This window comes from Pundamilia nyererei, unplaced genomic scaffold (assembly GCF_000239375.1).
Source record: "Pundamilia nyererei isolate P.nyererei 1_Seehausen unplaced genomic scaffold, PunNye1.0 scaffold00028, whole genome shotgun sequence".
In the NCBI taxonomy this organism is placed as follows: Eukaryota; Metazoa; Chordata; class Actinopteri; order Cichliformes; family Cichlidae; genus Pundamilia; species Pundamilia nyererei.
Genome location: NW_005187429.1, coordinates 3,248,610 through 3,260,452, shown reverse-complemented (window position 1 = coordinate 3,260,452; position 11,843 = coordinate 3,248,610). Strand labels below are relative to the sequence as shown.

The 11,843-nt window shown below is 41.2% G+C and overlaps 1 protein-coding gene across 2 annotated transcripts in view; it reads left to right on the top strand.

The window, feature by feature from the left end:
• The first annotated feature begins 10,156 nt into the window (after positions 1-10,156).
• jarid2b (jumonji and AT-rich interaction domain containing 2b) overlaps positions 10,157-11,843 on the top strand; it is a 104,655-nt gene continuing 102,968 nt past the window's right edge. For both annotated transcript variants that reach the window (XM_005728473.1, XM_005728471.2), the window contains exon 1: positions 10,157-10,813. In XM_005728473.1, the coding sequence (XP_005728530.1) occupies positions 10,769-10,813 (45 nt within the window). In that variant the 5' untranslated portion in view covers positions 10,157-10,768. The remainder of the gene's footprint in view (positions 10,814-11,843) is intronic.

Sequence of the window (11,843 nt, the reverse complement as noted above, 5' to 3'; positions counted from 1 at the left end):
TTAAGGAGAATTGTTCTGATAACAGCAGCTGAATTGTTACAACTTTAACACAGCCGCTGTGAACGTTAGGAAGAAGGCGAAGAGCCGTTTCACTGTCTCTGTCTGTCTTTTTTAGAGACCAGACCTCTCGACGTTTTCCATCTTTGCCCGTTAACAGTTTGGTAGCTTTTTCTGCACTCCTCTCTTGCACTTTTGAGTGAAACTTCTGCCTCTAATAGCAGCCGCTGGTGCAAAGGGTGCTTTGAGTAATTAGATATGGATTCGTATTGATTTGCCATGATTGGTGGGATAAAGGGAAAACTCACAAGTAGCAGCTTTCCACACTCCTGTTTTCTTTTTGTTTGGTCTTCTTTGTGTTTTTCCTGCACTACCTCTCCTTAATGGCCTCGATTTTCAACATCTCTGTCCTCGCCCAAACCCCTCTCCGTCTCTTTCTATCTCTCTGTCTTTCATTCTCGCCCAAGCTCTCACAATCTCTTTCTCGCTCCCTCCTGGACCACCCAGAAAGCTGTCTATGTGTGCTCCAGCTGTTCCCCTGCTGTGGCTTGAGTTTGTGTTACTTTGTTTCCGCGTGGTTACGATTGAGGAACCCCCCCCCACTCACGCACGCACACCCTGCTCCCTCCACACCTCAACCCATCTAACCCCCCCTGTACTGTTCTGCCCCACATCTTTTCCCCTTTCCCTGCTCATGCCCTAAAAGAATCGGAGAAGGATGGCTTTTGTATCAAGTGCAGGTGTCCTGGGTGGGTGAAAAGGGCCGCCGAGGCTATGGCTGCCTACCGTCAGGGGGTGAGTTTATTCAGCCTGGGATCCCCCACCTGTGGCAGGTCTTGACCCACATGAGTCAGCCAGTTATTCACTGCAAAAAAAAACCTTTGTGGCTGAATGCTATTATTAAAGCCATTATTCTCTGTGTCGCCACATACACACAAGAGACCTGGCAATGCTGCAGAGCTGCTTGTTCCTCATGAGCGATTCATGGTTAGCTACTCATCCACGCTGCACACCAGTCTAGACTGGTTTGAGGTGAGAAAAAGGGAACAAAACTGTTGAATGATCGTAAAGAGAATGAGGAAACTGGACTGACAGTAGACTACACCATTTACAATTGTGTGAAAAAGAGGTTTTTGTTATTTTTAAACAGGACTCTGTGCAAGTGCTCTCTATGATTCTTTCATGATTCGTTCAAAATAATTTGAAGCAATCGTTTTCTGTTTAACTTTTTCAGTTTCTTACATCATCATTTACAGTGTTGCTTCATTTCAATTAGGTTTTGCATTCATTCATGCACTGCTCTCTAAAGTTCTTGCCACAGCATGAGGCCTGGCCTATTCCTGTTGCATTGCAGCACCTTGATTTTTCTCTTTTCTGGCCATTTGTTGCAGATTTGATGCTGTGCCCAGAATCATTGCCCTGTTGCATGACCCCATTTTAGCCAGGCTTTGGCTGTTAGACAGATGGCCTCATACCTGACTCTAGAATACTTTGGAATACAGCGGAGTTCATGGTCGACTCAACAACTGTAAGTTGTCCAGGTCCTGGGGCTGCAAACCAAGAACTATCAAGCTGGGTGGGTTAACTGCTTTAATCTGGATGAATATCATAAAGTTCCAAATGATTCTTATGAAACTGGTTTGAAATGAGCAAAATCTAGCAGGTTCTGTGATGTTGGAGTAAATCACAAGAATCTTGTCCATGTCCTGTTGGACTCTTCCTTTATTTTCAGGTTTGGTCAGGTTTAGAAAAAGATTGAGGCAAGTTATTTACATTTCATGAATGAATACCAAGGTAAAATAAATGATAAGACTCCTGATGATTAGTAGGCACTATTATTTTGTCAGTTAATAATTTGACAGTTACATAACTCTTTGCGTAGTTTTGTTAATAATGTAATATTTGATCTAACCACCATAGGAAATTTCCAGGCAAAAAGGTTTTTAAAAAAGACCCCGTTGACATCTATTTTTTCTTAATGCCTGCAGTTTAAACAGTGAGACTTATCTTGGATTGCAGTTGCCAGGTGAGCTTGGGAAGATTTGCCTCATTAGTAAAACACAACAGCAGCCTTGGGGGCAGAAATAGGGGCAGGTCATCCCTTGGCTCTGATCTTCACACAGTTTTGCATTTAGCTTCCAGATGGGTCAATGCAGGGCACAGTGAAGAGCGTGCTGATTTTAGTTACATGCCCCCAGGACAACTCCACCGTGGAGCCTGAGGGCGTGGATCTTCGTCCTGTTGATCCTGCCATATACCACACTAAAGCTCAGGAAGTGAGATGTTCAGTGTGTGCATCGCATCAGAAAGAACCACTGCCAAAGGGGGTTTTGTGTACCTTTCACATCTAGATTGTAGCTAAAGTTCAGTCAAGTCTGTGTCTTCCTCTGTCTCATCCTCACCATTGTGCTCATATTTGACAAACCTGATATGAGTCTACACAATTTGTCAGTGCATGTTTTGTTCCAGCAAGGGATTTCTCATGCTGAAGGTGTCCAATTATCCACGGTAGTAGAGTGGGGACTGTCAAGTCCCTTCAGAAGGGGCGATGTGTGTCGGAGGGGTGGTTGAAAAATAAATAGTTTGTGATCCCAAGGAGTCCCTTAACAGCGGAGAGGGAGTGGTAAGAGGTGGCTATGGAGAAGGTTAACCTCAATTTAATGAGTGTGCTTGTAAGATTCAAATTTCGGCACGAGTAATTTGAAGATTGCACAACCCTCCTCTCTGTCTGTTGTATCACTGGACCTTGAAAAAGAAGAAAACTTAAAAAATAAATAAATAAATCTGCCATTAAGCACAAACAAATTTTCCTGAATACTGAACAATAATCTAAGAAAATACTGAATTTAACACTGACTTTTAAAGATTGACGAATTTAGCCATATCCGGGTCCAAATTCTCCTTGGATTCCCAAACATCAAGAAAACACCAAGGCACCATCGAGAGCTGAAATTATTTCAGCTCCAATCAAACAATCAGTCTGTCTGTTCTCACGTTTTACTATCAAGTTTATCATTGAAAAAGAGGACTTAGAAGGGTTAGCAGCAACAGATGTTAGCAGGAAGTTAGCAAGCTAGTTTCCACCTAAAGATCATGAACCACGTTCTGACTGCAGTGTTTCTAAAACGCATACAGCTCTGCTATAACTTTGGACTTAAACAAAGACAGAAAACTAAATAGCACTGATGTTTGGAGGGCTAGAGAAGTGGAGTTATTTGGGAATATAGTCTGGTGGCTAGCTATAGAGCAAAAGTTAAGCTACATTAGCATAGGAAAGATGCAGGACAAGGGTTAAATTGTTCTCAGTATAAGTTTGTGTTGAGAGTAACTGATTTGGCAGAGACAAATGTATGGAAGCTTGTTTCTGCGACTGAAAAGAAGTCAAAATTTCAAGTTAATATCTGAAATCAACACGTTATACATCTCAAAACTTTTAAGTATCTTTAAATTTTGAGTTATAGCTGAATAATTCAAAATTTTGACATCGTTTACACAAAATGATGAATTAGTACGTTAAAATTCTGAGACACTAACCTGTAATTTTGACTTACAGATGGAAAAATAAGTTTTCTTCAGTGGCAGAAACAAGTTTCAATACAAACGTCATCACCTGGCAAAAGGAAGACTTTGAAAATGGACCAAACTTCAGCTGAGAGAACGTCTGAGATGATATTTCCATAACACGAGGTTAGTCATTAATATGTGGTTTCATGGTTTCGATTATTTGCTATGAAAAAGCTTAATGTTCACAGAAAATATTAGCTGCCCTGAGAGTCGTTCTTTTCTGAAGCATTCGAATATCTTATTTAAATAAAACAAAACACAAAACATTACAACTCATCAAAAAAGCAACAGCCTCAGCATGGTAGACGCCTGGACTGGAAACGGGGCCAATAATGTCATCACTTAACAAGCACTTGTTCAGCTTCACATTTCCAATGAAATGCAAGTTTAATTCAAGGTCAAGGTCTCAAAGATTTTATTTTGAGCTTAAATTAAAGATCTAAATTAAGGAAAAAGTTCTCACGTTTATTCCTGACTAGAAACACGAATACTGGGTTGAGAACATGTAGTTCCTGTGTTTTTCTAATAAAAATTAGCCTTTTTCTACCAGCACAACAGCCATTCACATCATCCTTTGTTAACTCAGAAAAACTCTAGAAACCAATTTTGTATTGGAAACAGGCTTCAATAAACTTACAGCGCCGGCAGAATTTGTTCCACTTGTTAAGATCTTATTGACTCCTGCTCCTGTTTATGATTATCAGACACACTGACAAACAGGCCTCCTGTATCCTGTTTAAAAAATATTAACAAAAAGAATTCAGATGTCTTGCCATTAGTCGTAAATACTTATATATTATCATATGAAATCTTTTTGTTGTCTCCTTTCTCCTTATTCCTTATTCTTCTCTTCCTCTTTTTCTTTTACATGCGCTATTCAATATCCCCGGTGCTCGTATTACTCAGAGATTCAATACCCTGTGTGAAAAGCAGAGGACCGTATAAGCCATCCATGAGTTTACTGCTTCCTCAGACACCCTGCCAGCCCTGACACTTGCTTGTAGCTGCCCCACGCTATCACACACAGCTAGATAACTCCGGCCCTCCTTACATACATATCTCCTCCTTTTCAACTTCCAGGAACTTTTGACCATAAGATTAAAATCTAGCTCCATTTGAGATGTTTTAGCCATTCTGGCAAGCCCACTAATATCTACTTAAAGACAGAGATAGATTAACGAGGATTTGAGCCGCTTGATCCGGTGCCAGAACGAAACTATTGCTTTTAAAGATTAAGCAAGTTCAGAGGAACCGAGGAGAGATGAAAACATCAAGATGTCGTCAAACTGATCCCAAAGGGATCTTCGAGCTATTTTAGCGCTGAACAAAACAAAAGGTGACATGGCTCTTTCTTTTTTTCCCATTTCAGTACATCTCCCTTTATTTTTCAGCAGATGTGATTACAAGGATTTTTTTTCCCTCTCTTTTATTTGAAAGGAAACTCCTTTGGGTTTATTTCCATAGTGTGCGATATTTAACCATTCAATCTTTCAACATTAATTTGGGATTTGTTGCCCCCACGCCACCCTCCCTCCCTGCATCTCACACACACACGCACACACACAAACACACCCAGACTCCCCCTCTTCTTGGCTATCGGACATCAATCTAGCCAGCACCGTCTGCTAAGCCTCACTGGGCAATTAACCACATTGAGAGTGAAAGCTCTAATCAATCCCTGGCCTTCTCTATCACACACGTATACACAAGTAAACACACACAAAACATATACAAATGTCTTTGCCATATATATTTTTGGGGGTGTGTTTTTTTTTAAATAGTTTTTACACATTTGATTTTGTTCTGCTTTGTTTTGTGATGTGATTCAGGATTTTTTTTTTTATTGGCTGCAAAACAGGAACTTGGTGTAAACCTGTTTTTAACTGACTCATGCGAGTTTAAATCTTTAAAGTCTCTGTGCAATTAAGAGAACACGCAAACTGATAATGCTATCCCTGGTACCTTTTTTGCATTTAGTTTTAAAAACAGATTCTTCAGCTAAGTCTGGCTAGAAGAAGCTTCACAGATGAGTTATTTATAGCATACCATGATAACATATCATCTCACAAAGCTGGGGGTAAGGGATAGGATAAGTATAAGCCATAAGGCTTCAGCCTATTCCTTTTTCGGTTTCTTTTTGAGTACTTTTATGTAAAATTATAATCTGTTGTTGTTGTTGTTGACTGAAATAAATTTCAATTCAATTCAATTCAAAGCTCAGACTGGTCTCTTGAACATAGATTACAGAGCACCTCTTGGTGTATGACGTTACCACATCAATATAGACCAAAATCTCTGAGCATTGTTTCTGGCACCTTGATGAATCTGTGCCATTAGGAATTAAAGCAGTTCTGAAGGCAAAAGAGCGAAAGTGTCCATATAGTTCAGTTAGTTTTTATTTTGTCTTAATTTCTATGAAATAGTTCAAATGTTTTACATCTAGTTTTAGTTTTAAAGTTTCATTTTTGTTAACTATAGCAACAATTGTGTTGCAGATGCTTTCATGCACTCAGACCACTAGTGTTTAACATATCTGTGCTATGAGCACACCCACGACACATTTTACCGAACTTCCCAGTTATGATATATAAATATATACATTTGAAATATTGTGCAAACAAGAAGATTTGAAAACCGTATATTACAGGTCTGCACATAGGGGGAAAAAATCAGGCTAAAAATGTCTAGAGAAGAGCCTGCAACCCTTCTGCCCGTGGGCTAAATGTGAACTGTGAGGTCGACCGCTGCGAAATTCAGGCATCCTTCCTCAGCTTGTCTTATTGATTCATGTGGGCCTAAATGTCAGCACCAGCAGGGCAGAAGACCCCGATAACCCCCCCTCCGGAGAGTGCAGGTGACGAGGGGGGGGGGGCTAAAGGCAGCTTACATAGTCTTGTCTCAAAATAGCATTCATGTCCATGACGCTGTAGACATGATTGATTAGGCAAAACGTGATTTTAAACGCATATAAAATAAAAGTGCACATGATCAGCAGCTACTATTATCCCTTCTATCCACATATTCCTATCAGCAGAACTGGAATAGGGGTCGAGACTGAAAGGTGGGGGGAATACATAAATATCATGTCATCTACAAACCATGCTTAGAATTATTGATCCGTGGACTATTGATTTGGCGTCTTTGTTCGTGCATTTGAGGGTAAGTTCGGCGCTTTGATCATTTGGTGCGTTACGCTGAATCTACATCAAACAGAGGACAGGAATCAATAGCTCCTCCCCATTACATGAATGATAATGAAATCAGCATGATCATTTGGATGCTGGTGATTGTTTATACTCCAGCTTTTACGTGATTTGGGGACATGCTGAATCTTCTTTTAGGATTTCTTACTTGTACGCGTACGTTACTTTGCCTCCCACGGTGCAAACACCAGGGCAAAGAGTTGGAAAGTAAAAACATGCCTGTAGTTGTGAATGTAAGTCTAAATGTGTGTGCCACTGTTAACTCTTTGAGTTGTTGTATATCTAACCAACCAAACCCAGTAACGCATGCAGTATGTGTACTGGGATGGACCTGGGTCTAATTCTGGAGGCGAGCTTGAGGAGAACAGGCATTCAAAGACTAATAAATAATCACCCGCAGATGAAAGGGCTCACATCTCAATACATTAACTTGCATGTGCTGTCTGCTTTGATAATGCTGAACTATGAGGTTAATTGCTAGGTTTAACTAAAGCAACACTTTCTGCTGACATTTGCCTGCATGTTCAAACCCCACCCAGTGTACTATCTGACTTGTGCCAGAGAGCCCACGCAGATATGTCCTAATACGTAATTTGGGTGCAGGCAAATAAGATAGATATCACCAACTGTAACTTTCACAAGTGGTAGAGGTGGCTCCCATACTAGTAGCTCAGTTAGAGAATCAGACTCAATTGTACTTTGAGTCAGTGCCAACTTGTTACTCAAGCTGCAGCAGTGGCTTATGGGAAACACTAAAGACTGTATATAAAAGATGGACATAGCCACCGGGACTTTGCCATACCTCTTTTTGACGCTTCAGTGGTGTAGCTGTTGCCATGTGGTTCTCTGAAGCCAGAAGTTACCATATTTGGATCAGAAGTGTTAGCGCATGGTTGCTAACTTGCAACAAACCTGGATCCGTAAAATGGATCAGTAAAACATACAAGCATGGCGTGCATAGACTCACCAGCCACTTCATTAACAAGTGCTTGTTAATGCAAATATCTAATGAGGCAATCACATGGCAGCAACTCAGTGCATCTGAGCATGTAGACATGGTCAACATGACTTGTTGATTTAAGTGATTTTGAACGTGGCATGGCTGTTGAAGCCAGATGGGGTGGTCTGACTAACTCAGAAAACGCTGATCTGCTCGGATTTTCCTATGCAACCATCTCTAGGGTTTAAAGAGAATGATCCCAAGAAGAGAAAAAAAGCAGACGGAGTACAGCAGCAAAGGACCACAGTGGGTGCCATTCCTCTGAGCTAAGAATAGGAAACTGAGGCAAAAATTCACACAGGGCACGAAAACTGAGTCTCGATTTCTGCCTCAACATTTGAGGTAGCGTCAAGAATGCTGTATACAACATGAAAGCATGGATCCACCGCCTCATATTTCAGGATTTTGTTAGTGGTGGTGTAATAATGGTATAATGGAGACTACTTAGCACCAACTGAGTATCATTTAAACCCACTGATGATGTCCATCCCTTTATGACCACAGTGTACCCATCTTCAGTTGGCTGCTACCAGCAGGTTACCGCATTGTGAGACAAAACTTAAATGATTTCAAACAGGTTTCTTGAACAGGACAATGATTCGCTTTACTCAAGTGGCTGCCACAGTCCCCTTATTGCAGTCCAATAAAGTATCTTTGGAATGTGGTGAACTGGGAGATTCCCATCATGAATGTGCAACTGTGTGATCCTCTCATCTCAGTATGGACCACAATCTCAGAGGAATGTTTCCAGCACCTTATTGAATCTGTGGCACAAAGAGTTAAGGTACTTCTGAAGGTAAAAGGGGCTCCACCAATGTACTAGCAAGGTGTACCTAATGAAGTGGCCAGTGAGAATCTATCAGCATTCAGCTGATAGATTGCTCTTAACTTTAACATGATTTTTTAAGAAAATGCAACATTTTCTTTGTGCCAGGCTGTAACTATGGTTTTTTCTGCTTTAAAACTGACCAATCTAGCATGGTTGTTTATTGGGACCAGCTTTTTTTGTAGTTTTTACCCAAGGTTTCTGCTTGGGTAAAAACAAATTTATTGCAGTTCTTCCACAGAGAGAAATGAATATATGTAGCAAATCTGATTGTAATCCACCCAGTACTTCTTAAGCAGATCACCCCTATGTGCACTTTGAAATACCACCAGCTCATTGTTTATATGTTGACATATTTCAGAGAAAATGTTCATCTAAAAAGGCAAAAAGGAATTAAAAAAGTCTGAAGGATTCATCCTCCAGACCCGGTGGAGCTCTGTAGCAAATTTCAAGGCCATCTATCAATAAGCTTTATGGACAATGCAGTGAATCTCTTGAAGAAAATAAAAAACTGTAGTGGAAATATTTCTTCCATTCTGGTGGCCTAAACACACTTTTCAGTGAACCAGCACTGCTCAGTAACAATTAGTTTAAAAAAGCAGCATCATTATACAGTTAGAGTTCTCTTCGGGTATACCATGGAGACAAAGCTGCATATTCATCTTAATATCCCCTCCCCCTCTACACACACACACACACACACACACTACTTTTAACTACCTCTACCTCTGTGGTTCAAACGGAGCAACCATCCCACTCAGTACATTAGAGTAATAACACAGCAAGCCCACTGATACTGAGGGGGATGAGGACATCCAGTCAGCTAACAGTCACTACACAGTGCTTTAAAAAGAATCCAAGAAAGCATATCTGAAAATATATACACATGCATGCATGTGTATATGTAGTTTTAAAAATATGAAGCTGCTTAATGCATTCAGATCACATCATGCTTTTATTCTTGCTGGTCTGCAAAGTCGCTCTGTGGAACTGCACCAGTGACATCATTACACTGGGCGTGAAACTCTCTTCTCTATAACAATAAGTTTTTCTCAGTTGAAAAGTTCCTAAAAGTATAGCATCTCCCACCATTCAGGTCGAGCTTTAATGTTTAACCACGTGCTCTGAGGTTGTGTGGTTGTGGTGTGGGAGTGGAGGGGGGCAGTCATTCGCATTCAAATTCGCGTTAGGGAACCCTCACTTTTTCTTTTTGTCCCCTAACAACTTCTTAGTGGAAATGTTAAATCCCATTAAAACTGCAGCATAAAACTAACTGTCTTAACATCAAAACCAAGACACAAGAGTAAATTATTTTTTTTTAAAGAAGAAGATAAACTTTATTGTGACCACTGGTGTTTCCTCGAAATGACCTTAGCAAGTTATTGCTGCATAGGACTTTAAACGCGCCATGTAGTGCAGGATTACTAGAAAAAAATGCTTGTTACGATTACCACAAACACACCATAAATCCGTAAAAGAACACGGTATAGGCTTATCTAGCAGGGCTACGTGCTCGGGGTTGTCTCTCGAGAATTTTTTAAAGTTGCCGCTGATGGTGGCGGTGTTGTGCGAGGAGGCGGAGGCAGTGAAAGAAAGGAGCTGCTCTCGGTAAGCACAGCAGTGCCGCTGGATCTGTCGACGACCTCAGGCTCCAGCCCCCCTCCAAAAGAAAGGAAAAAAAAGGAAAGCGACGTGACACCTAACGTTTTATTTTGTAATTTTATTTATTTCTCGATGTCTCGTCGCCTCAAACAAGATGTAACTTTTCTGACATCACCACAGCTACATTCATGCATTTGAAAGGAGCCGGGAGCGAGTGCGCAGAGACGAGAAGCCGAGCTGTCGGAGCGAATGGAACTTATTGTTGTGCATTTGTTTTGACTATGTTATCCCCAAGTGAGTTTGGCTTCAGTCCGTCTCTGTTCGTCGTCGACTCTTGAATATATATATTTATATATATACATCTGTATATATAGATATATATATATTTCCGGGGGATTTAATCCGAATTCTTCAAACGGGGAAACACCGAAGGAGGATTCTGCAAAGCCAGCAAGCTTTTCCTTACAGAGCCGGGGATTTAAATCGTCCTTTGGAGCTCCGGGAGAAGCGATAGTCAAAGAAAGAAATTCATGTGGCCATTCTCTCTATAGCCAAACATTTTTGGGGGATTGCATAATGAGCAAGGAACGACCTAAGAGGAATATCATCCAAAAGAAATATGTAAGTGAACGCTGGTATTTTTTTATTATTATTATTGCCAGAAATGCTCACTGATATCGGCTCTATTCAAGTTTGCCTTTGCTCGCCTCGATGAAAACGCATAAACTTTCCATCACGGGCTGGTGAAGGTTACCATCATGCAGCCTGGGCTCCATTTGGGTCAAATATCCTCCAAAATGTAACGCCTTTAAGTTGCCTCGACGTGTTAACAATAACATGTCTTCTTCTTTCCTTTTTTAATTTAAAGAGACAGCAATGTTTATTCAACGTCTGCTGCAGCGTTTCTTCGACACCGACCATGTTTTAGGCTATTTGAACATCGGGTGCTTTAGTGGTGCTGGTTGTAGCAGTGAAGGGGGATTGCTTCGCTTATTTTGGCCGGTTTAAATCCGTGATTTTGTGCATAGCATGCTTCGGCTGTGCTACAAGGCCCCTAAAAGGTTTTAAATTAAAAGACTTGGCAAACAGTTTCCCAGAATACGCTTTTGTTCGCTAGCCGTTTCTTGCTACTCAGAGTCGTGAAGACGAGCCTGTCGGCCATGGCTCGGCTATTGCGACTTCATTTCGTCCCATGCTGAGCATTTCGGAATATATGGCTTACTATAACCCGTCCTCATGCTCGAGTCTATGGGTGGCTAAGTGTTACAGTCCTGGCGCAGGGTGTATATATATTTGTGTGTGTGTGTGTGTGTGTTTTTGGCGTGGGGCTGACAAACCGACATGTTTCGCGGACTGTTGTGGCTCTTTAATTTTCTCCGTGCAGCAGGAAAAAGGGGGTCATGCGATTAGGCATTTTCATTCAATTTCCACCTCTCGAAACGCTGCGGGCACACTCCTGGGTTTGTTTGTTTGTTTGCTACACGCCTGCCCTCGGCTTTTACCGCCGTTGTACAAGTCAAGTCCAGCGCCGGTGTCGGCGATTTTGGCAGGTCTTCGTGTGACCTCTGAGAAGGAGCAGATATTGCAGCAGCTCGCTGAGGGGATAACTCCATTTCTCTCTCTCTCTCTCTCTCTCTCTCTCTCTCTCTCT